The 18,660-nt window shown below is 31.1% G+C and overlaps 1 protein-coding gene across 4 annotated transcripts in view; it reads right to left on the minus strand.

The window, feature by feature from the left end:
• Positions 1-1,794: 1,794 nt before the first annotated feature.
• The window catches only part of LOC139511566 (choline transporter-like protein 2), a 103,250-nt gene continuing 86,384 nt past the window's right edge, over positions 1,795-18,660 (minus strand). For all 4 annotated transcript variants that reach the window (XM_071298406.1, XM_071298407.1, XM_071298408.1 and 1 more), the window contains exons 18-23: positions 16,477-16,546; positions 15,192-15,265; positions 13,637-13,707; positions 11,534-11,622; positions 6,357-6,441; positions 1,795-2,269 (exon numbers count right to left, since the gene is read on the minus strand). In XM_071298406.1, coding sequence (XP_071154507.1) covers positions 2,139-2,269; positions 6,357-6,441; positions 11,534-11,622; positions 13,637-13,707; positions 15,192-15,265; positions 16,477-16,546 — 520 coding nt within the window. In that variant the 3' untranslated portion in view covers positions 1,795-2,138. The remainder of the gene's footprint in view (positions 2,270-6,356; positions 6,442-11,533; positions 11,623-13,636; positions 13,708-15,191; positions 15,266-16,476; positions 16,547-18,660) is intronic.

Genomic DNA, 18,660 nt, shown 5'->3' on the forward strand with positions numbered 1-18,660 from the left:
CAGAAAATTTATAAAAATTACCATATAATTGATATTCATGTCAACACCGAAGTGCTGACTACTGGGCTGGTGATACCCTCGGGGACGAAACGTCCACCAGCAGTGGCATCGACCCAGTGGTGTAAATAGTTATCAAAAGTACCAGGATTATAATTGTATACGCCAGACGCGCGTTTCGTCTACATAAGACTCATCAGTGACGCTCAGATCAAAATAGTTAAAAAGCCAAATAAATACAAAGTTGAAGAGCATTGAGGATCCAAAATTCCAAAAAGTTGTGCCAAATACGGCTAAGCTAATCTACTCCTGGGGTAAGAAAATCCTTAGTTTTCGAAAAATTCAAAGTTTTGTAAACAGAAAATTTATAAAAATTACCATATAATTGATATTCATGTCAACACCGAAGTGCTGACTACTGGGCTGGTGATACCCTCGGGGACGAAACGTCCACCAGCAGTGGCATAGCCACTGTGGCTAAAATGAAACATAGGGCTAAAGATCCTATTTTTCTAGGCATCTCTTTTATATTCTTTATTTTTTTTAACCTTTATTTTATAATCTTTTTATTAACCATTTTTTTTTATTCTTGATCTTTTTTATCATTATTCTTTATTATTAAATTTTTTATGTTGGAAAAATTTCCCAATTTATCGCCCTTCATTCTGTATTCTGTAAACCCCATTAAGACCCTCTTCTTTGGCATCAGCTTGTATTTAAATAAATGGACATTTTTTTACATTGATACCAATAAAATCACAGTCTTTAAGTAATTTGTCTTCTTTAATTGTATATATGTACACAAAGGAATATATGTCTTAACTTTCAAGCCATAAAAGGTTAAATACAAGGAGAACTCAACAGGGAAAAAAGTTATTATAGAAGGGACAATGCAAAGTAAAAAAAAACCAACAACAACAAATACAATATTTTAAACAAAATAAAATTAAAAATTAAAGATGGATGAACAAAGACAAAATTGGTTCTTCTGGGACTTATTTTGTGTGTAGCAAAATTGTCCATAGTTGAATGTTATTTTTCTATATCTTGAACTCAAAATGATATTGGATACCTTCTTAGAGGATTTAAAAATCTGTGACACCTAATTAATGATCGAATGTTGTTTTTAGCCAATTGTCCAGTGGCAAATATTTCATGTAAGTTCAGAACAATTTGATTAATTGTTGGTTGCTTAAAATTCCAGTGGCAAATATTTCATGCATGTTCAGGACAAGAACAAAGCAACACTTAAAAGACAACATGGTATGTTTTTTTCATCATTGTTGAAGGTTGTACCATGACCAATAATTGCTTAGGTATATATTCATGTCATTTGAATTCTGGTGAAAAGTAATCATGTCTCATTGGCAATCACATCACATCTCCTCATTTTATACTAATTACAATATTACCAATTAGTTATAGTGCCATGTCAACCAGATATCTATTGGGAACTAAGGTGCATTTAAAATAAGGTGAAATATGTTTCTTGTTTAAATTGTTTCACATTTTCTCATGTGTTGTTATAGAACTATACCAACCAGATATCTATTGTTAACCAGAGCCTTTGAATTGCGGTGAAACATGTTTCTTGTTTGAATTGTTTCACATTCAGTCTTTTGTAGTTGAAGTGTCATATCTACCAGATATATATTGTAAACCAAATAGCCTTTGAATTGTGGTGAAACATGTTTCTTATTTGAAATTGTTTGAATTGTTTCACATTCAGTCGTTTGTAGTTGTAGTGTCATATCTACCAGATATCTATTGTAAACCAAATAGCCTTTGAAATAAATATTGATTGAAATACAAAATTTATTCATACAACTCTTGGCAAATTTTAAACAGAAATATACATGATAGGAATAAGAATGTCTTTTTTAAACAATCACCTTAATTTAAGAATTTACAATATATACATAATTTTAATACTGATAAATACATTAAAGATATATAAATATTCTTAGTGATTAAACTTCATACAATAGCATTACAATATCTGTTTAATATTTTCTATAACACAGTTATGTACAATAGAGACAGCGTAAATGTGTAACCGCTAATAAGTCATGTGACTGTCGTGATTATATAAATGATTGTACAGTATTATCACAGATTATAAGATGCAATGGTGAATTTAATTAGTAATCCTCATCTTTCTCCTTTTTTGATACTTTTGGCTTTGTATTCTTCTTGCCTAAAATTTTCATCAGTTCTTTTCCCATATAGTAAGGTTTCTCTTTAGTTCCATCATTTCTCTCCAAATCTTCCACTAAAAAAAAGTACAGAATTAATTACATAAGTTAAATTTTTTGGGGTGACTAAATTCCATTATTTCATGATAATTACATTAGATGTATGTTTCATTATAATATGTTATTCTGATAGGCTACACTGCAGTCTCCCATTATTCCTTAAGAAATTGCATTACACAATAAAATTATCATTCATGATGACACAAGGTCGCACAATAAAGTGCACAGGTAAATTAAATAAAAACTTGATAAAAATCGTGTTTTCATGATCCTAGCTAAAAAATGTAATTATAAGTATTGAATGCTTTTTTTTGTAACTTCATAGGGTTGTAAAAGTGTTGACTTTGCCCACATTTTTAGAATGAAGCGCTTTATACAAAATGTACTTTGGTCAACGCTTTTACACACCAATGAAGTTACAAAAAGAAGCATTCAATTCTTAAATGCAAATATCATATAGTTATTTAGACGTTATTTATACGTTGGATACATTTCAATTTGTTTCTATTACAAGAAAAGCATTTTGTTTGTTGAAAAATAATATACACTCTTAATTTTTTTTTTATCTTATTTAAATGTTTTATGGTAAAATCTGTTTCATAATTCTAATTGTGTGACTCTCCCTTTCCTATAAACTCATTGTTGTGTTTTTCACAGTTACAGTAAAGAAAAGTCTACTGAGAATCATTTCTGGCCAAGTTTTTAACGGCTAATATCTGGACCTCCTTCATCTTTTTCCTCTATTTCCTCTGTTTTATTTCCTTTATTTCTATACTATTAATTTATAACAGTCTAATAGATAGCTTGTTAGTTTGAAACAGAGTGGCAAACATCCTTAATCAGATTGGTTACAAGATTTATTCTTACAGTTAATTGGGATTTTTGTAAGAAACCAATTATTCTATTGTGAATGAAACTAGAGGCTCTAAAGAGCCTGTGTCGCTCACCTTGGTCTATGTGAATATTAAACAAAAGAAACAGATGGATTCATGACAAAATTGTGTTTTGGTGATGGTGATGTGTTTGTACATCATACTTTACTGAACATTCTTGCTGCTTACAATTATCTCTATCTATAATGAACTTGGCCCAATGAAAATTGTTAAAAATTGACTATAAAGGACATTAACTCCTTAGGGGGTCAATTGACCATTTCAGTCATGTTGACTTATTTGTAAATCTTACTTTGCTGAACATTATTGCTTTTTACAGGTTATCTCTCGTCAGATTTGCTCTAAATGCTTTGGTTTTTGAGTTATAAGCCAAAAACTATGTTCTATTTTTAGCTGTGGTGGCCATCTTGTTTAAATGGCTGGGTCATTGGACACATTTTTCAAACTAGATACCCCAATGATTGTGGACAAGTTTGGATTAATTTGGCCCAGTAGTTTCAGAGGAGAAGATTTTTGTAAAAGATTACTAAGATTTTAGAACTAGAGGCTCTAAAGAGCCTGTGTCGCTCACCTTGGTCTATGTGAATATTAAACAAAGGAAGCAGATGGATTCATGACAAAATTGTGTTTTGGTGATGGTGATGTGTTTGTACATCATACTTTACTGAACATTCTTGCTGCTTACAATTATCTCTATCTATAATGAACTTGGCCCAATGAAAATTGTTAAAAATTGACTATAAAGGACATTAACTCCTTAGGGGGTCAATTGACCATTTCAGTCATGTTGACTTATTTGTAAATCTTACTTTGCTGAACATTATTGCTTTTTACAGGTTATCTCTCGTCAGATTTGCTCTAAATGCTTTGGTTTTTGAGTTATAAGCCAAAAACTATGTTCTATTTTTAGCTGTGGTGGCCATCTTGTTTAAATGGCTGGGTCATTGGACACATTTTTCAAACTAGATACCCCAATGATTGTGGACAAGTTTGGATTAATTTGGCCCAGTAGTTTCAGAGGAGAAGATTTTTGTAAAAGATTACTAAGATTTTAGAACTAGAGGCTCTAAAGAGCCTGTGTCGCTCACCTTGGTCTATGTGAATATTAAACAAAGGAAGCAGATGGATTCATGACAAAATTGTGTTTTGGTGATGGTGATGTGTTTGTACATCTTACTTTACCGAATATTCTTGCTGCTTACAATTATCTCTATTTATAATGAACTTGGCCAAGTAGTTTCAGTGGAAAATGTTAGTGAAAATTGTTAAAAATTGACTATAAAGGACAATAACTCCTTAGGGGGTCAATTGACCATTTCAGTCATGTTGACTTATTTGTAAATCTTACTTTGCTGAACATTATTGCTGTTGACAGTTTATCTCTATCTATAATATTATTCAAGATAATAACCAAAAACAGCAAAATTTCCTTAAAATTACCAATTCAGGTGCAGCAACCCAACAACGGGTTGTCTGATTTATCTGAAAATTTCAGGGCAGACAGATCTTGACCTGATAAACAATTTTATCCCTGTCAGATTGCTCTTAATGCTTTGGTTTTTGAGTTATAAGCCAAAAACTGCATTTTACCCCTATGTTCTATTTTTAGCCATGGCGGCCATCTTGGTTAGTTGACCAGGTCACCGGACACATTTTTTAAACTAGATACCCCAATGATAATTGTGGCCAAGTTTGGTAAAATTTGGCCCAGTAGTTTCAGAGGAGAAGATTTTTGTAAAAGCTAAGGACGGACGACGACAAAGATGGACGACGGATGCCGGACGCCTAGTGATAAAAAGTTATATCAGCAAGAATAATTCTATTAAAGAAAATAGAGCTAACGATTATATCAGCAAAAATATTTTTTTATGTATATATTTGTATAAAAACAAAATATTTTTTTAAACCGAAGGATAATAGAGATTGATTTCTTGTTAGAAAAACAAGTTAATTCCAGACTATTTATTACAGACAGATCCATAAATAAACCATTATAACTTGTCTTTGTTAAAAATTTAATAGGGAATAACTGTCTTTGTTAACAATTTAATAGGGAATCAGGTAGTATGGTCGAAATAAATCAAATCATCCGGAGAAAATATGGAACACCTGCTAACGAACAATATATGCAGTAAACCACCAATTACTGTTAGGTTAACAAATATGATCAAAATACTGAAGTACTAAACATCAGATGACTGCAAGTTCTTGTGGATGGTCACAAGCACTTGTCTCAGAAAATATCAAAGTACTGAAGTACTTAACATTAGATGATTGTAAGTTCTTGTGGATGGTCACAAGCACTTGTCTCAGGAAGTAAATTACATCACTATACCTGAGAGTGAGGTTAATGTACAGATATTTATTTTTTACTGAGACAACTTCGTGTGTGGATGAGGAATAAATGACAGGAAATTCAACCTCACAGTAATAACTATTATATTGTAGTGGTACAAATCAGTATACTCTGGTCGTTGTTATATATTATAATAATATTTTTATATAACAGTCACATGTAACTAAGAAAGGTTTGGCTTCTTGCTTGCTTTATTCGCTTGTGTCAATGTTTGCTCAAGCATTGTAACCAAGATTGACCTCTGAAAACAATATAAAAACTTGTATTAATTATACTAAAATTTGATTGGACATTATTAAATACTAGTAATCAAATTGACCAGGGGTGGATCCAGCCAAGGGGGGTTCTTAACCCAGGATAAAGGGGGGGGGGTTCCAACCACATGTCCCCATTCAAATACATTGATCGGCCAAAAAAAGGGGGGTTTCAACTCCCAGAAACCCCCCGGGATCTGCCAATGTTGACCTATATACAGGGTTAACTCCGCCTATTTGTTTGCAGATGTCAATATTAATTACAATGCTTGAGAAAACATTAACACAAACAAAGCAAGCAAGCCAACCAAAACTTTAATTTACTAGCATTAGGATAACAGGTTTAAACCTAATTAAAAACTGATTTTCATTTGAAGGATCAGTATAATGAAACAGGAAGAAATGGCATTCCTGCAATTGCAAAGGACAATTTCTTCCTGTGTAAAGACAGTTTTTCTATTAACCGAATTGACCCCCAGATTAAGGAAACTTAGGTATTTTAAAAATTTGCAAAAATATGCAAATAACTTGACCACTGTGAATATTTATAGGCATTCCACATAATATGGATCCAACAAATTTAATATATACTATAACTTACAAAAACATAAGAAAAGTGTGTCCACTGCCATGTCATATACGCTGAAGAAACAACTGGCTATAACATATGATCCCACTGTTATTAGCTAAAATGAGAGAAAAATAACTATAATAAACCAATTAATCTGTAAGACTTTTTATCTAAATGAAGATAACAATGTCCATTTGTCTAATTAATGCATATTGTTTTGTTTTTTTCATCTATAATGGAATGTACAGTAAAACAATTGTTTTATATATAGAAAAAGAAACGAGTGAACCCATTTTTTTATTTTCATATTTTATTAGATAGTTTTGTCATTAAAATTTTCTATTCACATAACAATGCACTTTCCATGTATAATGTTCACAGCATATAGCTTTCAAACAAGTTAGGTAACCCATAAGCCTGATATGGGCGTTTTTCAATAAAATCATGATTTCTTGTCCCAGCCACTTTAAAAAAAAATGTGTTTGATCTTTACAAGTAATTTTTTGTGCAGTCAATACATTGAATTAGATTTAACATTTTTAAGCAAAGAAACATACTAATTTTAGAGGGATTAATAAGATATTGATTCCTGAATGATTCAAAATGACCAAAATGGCATGTCCGTGGACCGCCTGTTCAACTTTCATACTCTAAAATATCGTAAAAAAAGGTAGAAATAAATGTTATTTTAACTAAATATAAGTTCTTTGATTATTTAAAAGTATGTTTAGAGCCAATATATTTAAATAAACAGCTTTTGACAAAGGATTTTTAATTTTAGAAAGTGTGTCCCTGACAAAATGTCCACTACGAAACAAAGTCATTAAATTTTGTCGGTCCTACAACAATAATTTTTTCCTTAATAAAAAATAATCATTGCTTGTTTTGTCCTTAATATAAATGGGGATATGTATGATGCTACATCTAAATTGTTGTCAAGTTACACTATTACATTTTGATTTCAAAATTGTATATAAGTAAGTAAATAAATATAAATAAGAGTATATAGAAGATACGTTATAAGTCGAAGAGGTCTACAGTCTTTAGATATGAAGTCCTTGGTCCATTTGAAGGAAATTGAGGTCAAGGTCATGTTATAAACTTTAAATTTTGCTTGTTATCGTTATTCAAAAGAAACTGTCACAGTAAATAATATAATCTGTTTGCCAAATAACTATTTACCATAAGGCGCAACTTCAACCTATTTAAGTCAAAGAGTTTTGGTTAAATAGGAGTTTTCTCCCCTTATGTATTTGAAATCAGTATTTCTCCACAACCATACAAGTGATTGACCTGGGGTCTTTTGATTTGAGATCACTGACCTATGACCTCAAAATTGAGGTCAAGGTCAAAGGTCATTTGACGTTCTAGATTTTGACCTTTGCTTAAAATTCCTTTTGGTTCATTATAAAACAATTAAGTCTACTGCATAAACCTATTAATCTTAATTTTTTCTATATCAGTTTGATTTACCACATTACATCAACACGGAGTGACATTTTCTAACATCGTTTTTTAAATTTCATTCTTATTACCAAAGGTGGAAAGACCTTCAATTGTTCTCTGAAGAATTGGTTTTTAATTGTGTTTTATTTTTGTACTATCAATTCCAAGTTTACTTTCCACAGCAGTCACTGAGAGTGAGAGAAGGTATTTCACTTCGTATCTTATCACCGTTAATTCTAGGATGAACCCCATTTCTAACTCTTTAAATATTTAACTTCCTTTGGGTCAAGGGCACGACTCCTTTCCGTACACACTCCTCTGTTTAAATTGCGATCGTTTTTAATATAATATGGCGTTTATCAACATCTAACGGGTTAATATTTCTCAACGAGTCATATCTTATTTTGATTTTGACGGAAGTTACTTACCTGCTTACAGAAGTGAGACAACTTGAAACGATAATATGGAAGACTCCATTTCGGCTGAAGGGGTGTTGTAGTTACACCTTTACGATGTGGACTACATTTATTTTAATTCAAATGATGCATATGATTTAAAATTATGCAACAACAATAACCTTCAATAGCAGACAGACAAAGAAAGGATCCCATGAGTTTCAAATTAATCAATGGAGTGGGAAATCCAGAGCAACCATTCAATCTGATACCCCTTGAAGTCAAGAAAACTATATGCATGTGCATAATTACATAAACAAACCCTAGACTTGTGATTTGGAACAAGAACGTTTATTAAATGCTAATTAAACGACCTAGATGGTTCTCCATTTCTTTATGAGAGTACAATATCAAATAACAGTTTCATAACGGTGACATAAAAGAAAAACTCCACTTCAGTTCTTATATGACAGAAAAAGATTTATCGGAATTCAGAGAACTCTCGCATTTTATCAAAACTGGGGAATTCCCTCTGATGTGTTTCTAAATTTATAAAAACACTGAATATAAATACTGCTCAATTCTGATTTTCCGTGTTGTTAAAAACACTCATATAAGTCAAGGGAAATATCAAACATGAAGATAATGAGAAGAACATTATAGGAAAGTTGTTTAAGTTCAATCCTTTTGTTTGTTTTTACCTTTTAAAGCAAGACAATCATAAGAATCTAGGATGTTCCTTAATGTTCAGAATAAAACAGTTGACATGAGGGCACGGCCCTGAGTCAATGGTATAAGTCTACAGATTGCTTGAAAGCAATCGAATCCCAATAATCAATGTTCATAACTTATTTCATCGACATAAAGTTGTCTCATGCCTATGAAATATTTTTAATATTTTCCCGGGCGCCTTTTCTTTTCCCCGGGTGCTAATTTTTCTTCCCTGGGCGCTTTTTCTTCACCCGGGGGCTCCCAGGCGCATTTTAGTAGGACCCAATTTTGCTTAATAAACAGTTTTTAAAATCAATGTTTGCAATGTTTGCAAGAGGTATAAACATTAGGGTCTTACAAAAGAAGTGATGCTTTTATTATGGCAGTTAAATTGTTGGTTAAAAAATTTGAGCACATCAAATGGACCGGAGTGATACCATATTTTGTTTAATGTCCACTACGAAATAGGTCAAATCTCCTTCAGTATTTGGTTTTAAAATTATGAAAAAATATTAGTGTACAGCTTAATACCTGCTTTGATGAATACAATCAGTCTTGTTACTATTGTAATATAGGGATTGTAGGAAAAAAATAAAACATGTGAATATGTCCACTACGAAACAGTCACCTTCGAAACAAGTATGGGAGAAAAACATTTTGTAGTGGACACCACTGTGTAACCACTACCATGTAGTCTTTTTTTACTCTTTTTTCAATTGTATTCGTGCAAAACAAATAACAAGTGTTAGTTTCATGTAATTTTCAGTATGTTTTTATTAACATAGAATAGGGATGATGTCAACTACGAAATTTTTTGTCAACTACGAAACACATCAAAATGTCCACTACGTAACATGAGTTGTACCTTCATATGTGAAGTACTGTCTTATCTTTATCGATAAAAAATTTTCTCCAATTCAGACAATGATGAGATCTTTCTAGTATACAAAGTAAAACAAACTGGAATGTCTATAGAAGACAATTAAAATTGCAAGAAGATGTGTGTTTAGAAGCAGTTTTGAAGTGGACAAAATTCCCCTACGAAACAGTACATAAATTAGGAAAATAATATCATTTTAAAGAGTATTTAAGATTGCACTTTTTGTTTACAAACATGTCTATAATAGAGGTATTTAAAATAACTCTTGAAATAAAATTTTAGACAAGTTAATTTTCCATTTTTTTAGGTCTGAAAGTCACCCTTTTATTGAAAAACGCCCATATATCAACCATTTTAGTAAAGAAATCTTCAAATTATACTCCCATAATACCTAGATTATGAAAATTGATTAGCATCATATATCAAACTGCCATTTGGTAAAGGTGGTTGGAAAAACCTAATTAAAATCAACTTTTTATGTTTTAATCTATTATTGACTGAACCTTCAACAACTGACTATGAAATAAATATAAATGTGACTTTAGTATATGCTGCATTAGAATACTAAAATTTGAGTTAAATCTTTATTGCAATATTTTTCACTTTACGTAATAATCATCAATTTTGAAATTATTATTTCAAATTATTCATAAAATGCTTTGAGGGATAGAAATAAGACCCAACCAGTTGTATACAAAAGATTTAATGAAAAATGTTCATAATAAAAAGTACTGAATAAACTCAGGTGCGGATCCAGAATTTGATGTTAAGGGCATACGATACAGTTTTGAACCTGTATTTACAAGTTGATGAAAATTTGCATATAGGCTATTTTTTACCTGATTAAATCAAATATGTAATAAAAAATATACCTTCATGTGCTACTTTTTGAGTAAAATAAGGTCGAAATTTTGTATATTTGCTCAAAATTCAGATTTGTGTCCGTATTATCTTTTTCGAAAGAAAGACATAACTTTTTTGTTTTAAAAGATAAACACAAAATGGTTTTTGTTAAATAATCGGTAATTTCTGCATTTTATAAGTATCATTAAAAATTATGCAATTTTTATTCCGAAATAACTCTATATTTATCAAATGTTCATGAATAGAGGAAAAAACGTCATTTTTGCTGCATGTTTATCAAAATTAAAAAAAATTGCGCTATTTACAGTTTTATAAAATTTGGGTCACATAATCTCCTTGCAAAATGAAACAAATTGCTGTTTTAAAAAATAGGGGTCCATGCACTCGTTTTCAAATTAAATCAGTTTGAATGATAAAAGTCAGTCGAAAAATGCATCTTTTCCCGATATGTCAGAGTTTGACGTCGCGAAAATAACATTTTACGTTAGCAACGTCATTACCTTCACTGTAACTGTATCGTATGTCCTTAAAGGGGCTCATGAGAATAGGAAACCTTTTTGTTTTCTATTTTAGTGGGTGCACCTGAATCAGCAGCTGATACTGTCCAATTTCATTTAGTTATGAGGTGAAAAAAATAACATCTCAATATCAAATTAAGACCATACAATAAAATGATAGTAAAAATGTACTCTAAAATTTGTAATAATTCACAGAATGAAAATACAATGTAACCTGCCTAATCTGACACCTGAGTATTCAAACATCCTACTTTAACCAACACATTTTTCTGGTCCTAAAATATGCTTATCCTTGCAGAAAAAACCTGACTATTCCGACATTTGTTTCTGGTCACCAAGTGTTTTGAACAACACAGATTCCACTGTACATTTAAAAGTCATAAGTTAACTTACCACAATAGGAACAACATAGAAATTTAGAGTTGGTGTATACGTCTTTAGAAAATCTATTCTTCCATCAAAGAAGAAAAATGACAAGGCAGCTAAAAATATACATGAAAAAAGCTAATTAATACAGCTTGCTTGAAGGCAATTATAAAATCCTTTGACAGAAAATAGGACTTAGAAACAGTTCCAACATCCAGTGGATCATACACAGCAAGTTTTGTAGGGTTTTTAGTGGAAGATCTTTGTTCTTTTTGACCAATTTTTAAAACACAATTTTTTTAATACAGCATAATATTGTACAGTAATTGTTTTATCTGTGTTTCTGTAGCCAAGATACTTTGTGTATATGCCCAATTTAAATTTTCAGGTAATTTTTTTCTTCCCTCGTTGCATCTTAGCAACCCATTATTTTGCATCCTTTTTTGTTTGCCTATTTTTTTCTATTCTTCATTTCTATGTACGGTATTTCTATAGTATTTGTTGGTTATTTCTATGTACGGTATTTCTATAGTATTTGTTGGTTATTTCTATGTACAGTATTTCTATAGTATTTGTTGGTTATTTCTATGTACGGTATTTCTATAGTATTTGTTGGTTATTTCTATGTACGGTATTTCTATAGTATTTGTTGGTTATTTCTATGTACGGTATTTCTATAGTATTTGTTGGTTATTTCTATGTACAGTATTTCTATAGTATTTATTTGTTATTTCTATGTAAGGTATTTCTATAGTATTCGGTATTTCTATAGTATTTGTTGGTTATTTCTATGTACAGTATTTCTATAGTATTTATTTGTTATTTCTATGTAAGGTATTTCTATAGTATTTGTTGTTTATTTCTATGTACGGTATTTCTATAGTATTTGTTGTTTATTTCTATGTACGGTATTTCTATAGTATTTGTTGGTTATTTCTATGTACGGTATTTCTATAGTATTTGTTGTTTATTTCTATGTACGGTATTTCTATAGTATTTGTTGGTTATTTCTATGTACGGTATTTCTATAGTATTTGTTGGTTATTTCTATGTACGGTATTTCTATAGTATTTGTTGGTTATTTCTATGTACAGTATTTCTATAGTATTTATTTGTTATTTCTATGTAAGGTATTTCTATAGTATTTGTTGTTTATTTCTATGTACGGTATTTCTATAGTATTTGTTGTTTATTTCTATGTACGGTATTTCTATAGTATTTGTTGGTTATTTCTATGTACGGTATTTCTATAGTATTTGTTGTTTATTTCTATGTACGGTATTTCTATAGTATTTGTTGGTTATTTCTATGTACGGTATTTCTATAGTATTTGTTGGTTATTTCTATGTACGGTATTTCTATAGTATTTGTTGGTTATTTCTATGTACAGTATTTCTATAGTATTTGTTGGTTATTTCTATGTACGGTATTTCTATAGTATTTGTTGGTTATTTCTATGTACAGTATTTCTATAGTATTTATTTGTTATTTCTATGTAAGGTATTTCTATAGTATTTGTTGTTTATTTCTATGTACGGTATTTCTATAGTATTTGTTGTTTATTTCTATGTACGGTATTTCTATAGTATTTGTTGGTTATTTCTATGTACGGTATTTCTATAGTATTTGTTGGTTATTTCTATGTACAGTATTTCTATAGTATTTATTTGTTATTTCTATGTAAGGTATTTCTATAGTATTTGTTGTTTATTTCTATGTACGGTATTTCTATAGTATTTGTTGTTTATTTCTATGTACGGTATTTTTATAGTATTTGTTGGTTATTTTCTATTCTATAAATCCCATCCATACCCTCAGTGTAGTGGTTATTCTGAATGGTTTTTAATTGTATGTTCTTTGTTTCTAACAGCTATTACAGAGATTAGAGGATAAGGGTTGTCTGGAAAACAAACGTTGAATCAAGAATTCTCGGGAAAATAAAATAAAGGCTCATTCCAAACGTACCAAAAAAAGGTCCTTCTGCCCCTCAGAGATAAAAGCTTAAAATATTGTATAGATTGGACTGAATGTGGACCGTCCTCTAGATGTCTTTTTGAGGTCACTGAATCTATATTCAAACTTAAAACTTCACCTAAATTATATATAACGTCTTATAGTGTTAAATCTTACCTGAGCCAGCAACTATTACAAGCTTGCCTATAAAGAGTAGGAAATCTGTTACTTTATCTATCACAACTACCCTGAAAAACAATAATAAAATGCTGTTTATTATCATAATAAAGCAAAAGTTTGTCACAAAGATTAATAATGCCTATGAAATTTCAAAAATGCATCCAAAGTTAATAACTACAGTACAACCTTTAGAAGACTTGTTAATCTAATTCGAAGAATTTTCAGCATATTCATGGTCAAATGTATTATCTTTTTTGGTGGAGGGGAGGGTTACAAAAGGTATCAATTATACGGCAACAAAGTCCCCTATTGCAGTAAGAAAATCAATAAAACCAAAAAAGCAATATAGTAATGAATATAAACTGTTATCACAGAGATATGTCCCGCTTTTTTGTAATTTCGATAATGCAAATGTTGAAATAAAAAATAGCAACACTTTAACATGTAAGTTTAGCAAATATCTAAAGTCAATGAACTATGACTGAAGGTACATGGCTAAACAATCTCCATGAAATGAGATGTGCCAATGCTAATTAATACAACTGCATACCAAATACCATTGACTTATCATAAGTAGAGTTCTCTTCAAACAAACATAAACACAAACTAATACATGTAAACTAAGCAAAATTTCAAAGTCAATACACCATAACTGAGGGGGAGGGTAAAATAATTCCATGGTAATGAGATGTGCCAATGTTAATACAACTGCATACCAAGTATCATTGACCTACCACTACTGGTTCCCCATAAACTGACCTAATCACAAACTAATACTTTAAAACTAATCAAAAATTTCAAAGTCAATAGACCATGAATGATAGGACTCGGCAAAATAATCTCCATGGAAATGAGATATGCTGATGCTTATACAACTTTACCACTAGTGGTTCCCAATAAACTGACCTAATCACAAACTAGTACATGAAAACTAAGCAAAACTAAGTCAATAGACCATAACTGAGGGGGCGGGTCAAATAATCTCCATGGTAATGCGATGTGCCAATACTTATAATACAACTGCATACCAAATATCTTTGACTTACCACTAGTGGTTCACCATAAACTAGACCTAAACAAAAACTAATACATTGTTGATGCAGCCGTTGGAAACAGCATACCTATGTCTCGCTTTTTGACTCCGTCAAGCGTGGCAATAAAATCGGTTACTTTCTTTTCTAACAGATGTGTGTCTGAAAAACTCTGTTTGTGTTACCTATTTTTTTGTTAACTAGACCTTAAATCATTTTTAATCAAGTTTTTTTTGTTTTTTTGTTTAATTTCACATTTTGGGAGGAATCAAAAGAGTATTTTACACAGCTAAATATGGTATATTAACAGAATTTTTGTTGCTATGTTGCAATTCATACAATTCATATATCTGATCACCAAAAAGAATAGTGACAACAATAATATGAAAATAACATTTGTAAAATTGACTTTGTCCTCTTTCACAGGTAACACCTGCTTCATATTATGGTCTGTTGTGTAATTTTGTAAAAAAAAAGTTTATAATAAAATTCATTGCTCTTAAACATAAAATGGTCTTCACCTGACACAATTCCTCATGATCAACATAAAGGCATTTTTAGCTGATGTACAAAAGTTCTTCCCATGAGCTGCTATCTGCAAGAATTGTTTGTTCACATATTTAGTATATGAAATTAAAGAACCTTAGTGAGCACGCTCACATACCCCACGTCCCCACATTGTCATTGGAGAAATTAAATAAGTATAAGAAAAAATATTGAATAATAATTTCCTGTCAATATACATAGTATGTCCTTATTATCTACAAAATTTCATGAAATTATGTTGTGTGTTTTCAGAGGAGTTGAGATGACAAACTGTTGCAGAAGTACATTGAAGCAAATAAGTTCAAAGGGGCATAACTCCTAGAAAAAAAATTGAACCGTAATTTCCTGTTGATATGCACATCTACATAGTATGTCCTTATTATCTACAAAGTTTCATGAAATTCTGTTGTGTGGTTTGAGAGGAGTTGCGATGACAAACTGTTGCAGTAGTACATTAAAGTAAATAAGTTCGAAGGGGCGTAACTCCTAGAAAAAAAATTGAATCGCAATTTCCCGTCGATATGCACAACTACATAGTATGTCCTTATTATCTGAAAAGGTTTCGTGAAATTCTGTTGTGTGGTTTGAGAGGAGTTGCGATGACAAACTGTTGCAGTAGTACATTAAAGTAAATAAGTTCAAAGGGGCGTAACTCCTAGAAAAAAAATTGAATCGCAATTTCCCGTCGATATGCACAACTACATAGTATGTCCTTATTATCTGAAAAGGTTTCTTGAAATTCTGTTGTGTGGTTTGAGAGGAGTTGCGATGACAAACTGTTGCAGTAGTACATTAAAGTAAATAACTTCAAAGGGGCGTAACTCCTAGAAAAAAAATTGAATCGCAATTTCCCGTCGATATGCACAACTTAGTATGACGTCCATTATCACTGTACTATTATACATATTTTAGGCGCCAGCTGAAGGACACCTACGGGTGCGGGAATTCTCGCTACATTGAAGACCCATTGGTTGCCTTCGGCTGTTGTTTGCTCTATGGTCGGGTGGTTGTCGCTTTGACATATTCACTATTTCCTTTCTCAATTTTACAACTACATAGTATGTCCTTATTATCTGAAAAGGTTTCTTGAAATTCTGTTGTGTGGTTTGAGAGGAGTTGCGATGACAAACTGTTGCAGTAGTACATTAAAGTAAGTAAGTTCAAAGGGGCGTAACTCCTAGAAAAAAAATTGAATCGCAATTTCCCGTCGATATTTGCAAATTGCAAAAACTTATAATATACATATACAAACTTATGTACCATTATATAGGCGTTCTTGTTCAGGAAACGTAAAAACTTCTCCAAACACCAGAAACAACACTTCATACATCTACAATGAAAATCAAAGTACTAAAGAACTGAAGATATTCTTTCACATGTGGTTAGACAAATTTTCGGTATTCATGATTTGTTTCTGATACTGTATACTGTAAATCCAGAAATAATTGCTTGCATTTATCATTGCGATTTTGTCATTTTAGGCTCAAATGCAATTTATATTTTGCGATATTAAGAAAAATCCTGTTTAATTCATATAAAAACAAGAATGTGTCCCTAGTACACTGATGCCCCATCCGCACTATCATGTTCTATGTGCAGTGGACCGTGAAAATGGGGGTAAAAACTCTAATTTGGCATTAAAATTAGAAATATCATATCATAGGGAACATGTTTACCAAGTTTCAAGTTGATTGGACTTCAACTTCATCAAAAACTACCGACCAAAAACTTTAACCTGAAGCGGGACAGACGGACGGACGGACGGACGGACAGACAGACGAAAGAACGAACGAACCGATGAACAGACCAGAAAACATAATGCCCACAAATGGGGCATAAAAATCAATATGCGAGTTTTATTAAATTATAGATTATAACCCTGTTGCATTTTTCGCAATGATAAAAACATCACAATAATATCTGAATTTACAGTATGTATTTCTCACGACAATACATTTTCATATAATTTGTTACTGACACTGTATATATATTTCTCAAAACAGAACAAGGTCACACCCAATGTAAAATGTCCCAAAGAAGGTCATATCAATTCGATTATCAACTTTTTCTGTTAGTTATAATTGTAAAGTATTGCTTGGTAACAACATACAAAAAGTCACTGTCTGTTAAGTTATGTTGACATTTTTGCTACTCATAATTTACTATCATTTTCATCAATAAGAAAAAATAAATAAAAAGTGTCTGGAGTCTGGCATAACAACTTCTAAATGTGGCAGGATATTCAACCAGTTGAGGGTGGTCACTTACTTGAAGAAGAAGATTACAATGATTAAAGAATCCTGCACCTGTCCAGGATTGGCCATGCCGTTTCAGAGGAGAATAATTTTGAGAAAAATGTCAATGAAGAGGACAAAGTGAAGTAATGGTATTTCAAATAGCTCACATGGACCTTTTGACCAGGTGAGCTAAAAAGACAAAGTTCCTAAAAAAATCCTCCTGTATGATCTCTCAAATTACTTTATAATCTTCACTTAACCATACTACTTTAAACAGAAATAGCTACCATCTCATAAAAAAAACACCAGTATGCCTCTGTGTAACAGATCAATTGTCAGTATAATTAATTATACTATAGGGAATTCTGTTAGATCTTAAAAAAATTAAAAACAAAAAACATAAAACATAATGAGAAGCGAGAATAAAAAACATAAGAAATGAGAAGGGAGAACCATCCTTGATATTTATTTGAATTGTAATATTCTTTGATGAAGAAAACATGAAGCCTATTGAAAATAAAACTTACTTAAAAGCAATCAGATTTAAAAAAGAAAAGTGTGTCAAATATACCTTACAACTGATTGACACATAAATGTTTAAAATGTCTAATTAATCAAGTTAACTCAAACTGTTGGGCAGGTACTTCAGAAAATATGATAAAAATATTTTTCTTTAAATGACCATCTTGATATTGTAAGCACGAGAACACGTTCAAGGCATTTTTACACACAAATGATCAGGATATTTGTATCACACTTTGTAACAACAGCCTGTTTGTTAGATAATGCATACACCTTATTGCTATTTGGAAATCTGTCCTACGATCACTTTACATGGGAAAAACAAAATCACAAAACTTTAATCTTGATCAAACAAATTGAGGCAAAGGTAAGGGGAACATTGCCTGATGGACATGAAGACCTCGCAAAGATCAAAAATATTAAATATAGTTACCCTATTCCCACATAATAAGAGAGAAATTCATCATTGAACCCTGGAAGTGAAATCAAGGACAAGGGACATATGTCACATATGCATGACAGAAACTTGGTCACATTAAGCATCTATATACATGTACCAAAATGATGTTAGTAGGTTTAAAAATATAATTTTTTTTACACAAAATCTTTGTTTTTAAGTTAAAACTATCAATCAATAGACCAGCTAGTTTTTTTTTAAAACTTTTCTGATATACTACAATGGAAA

Source organism: Mytilus edulis, chromosome 2 (assembly GCF_963676685.1).
Source record: "Mytilus edulis chromosome 2, xbMytEdul2.2, whole genome shotgun sequence".
Lineage (NCBI taxonomy): Eukaryota > Metazoa > Mollusca > Bivalvia > Mytilida > Mytilidae > Mytilus > Mytilus edulis.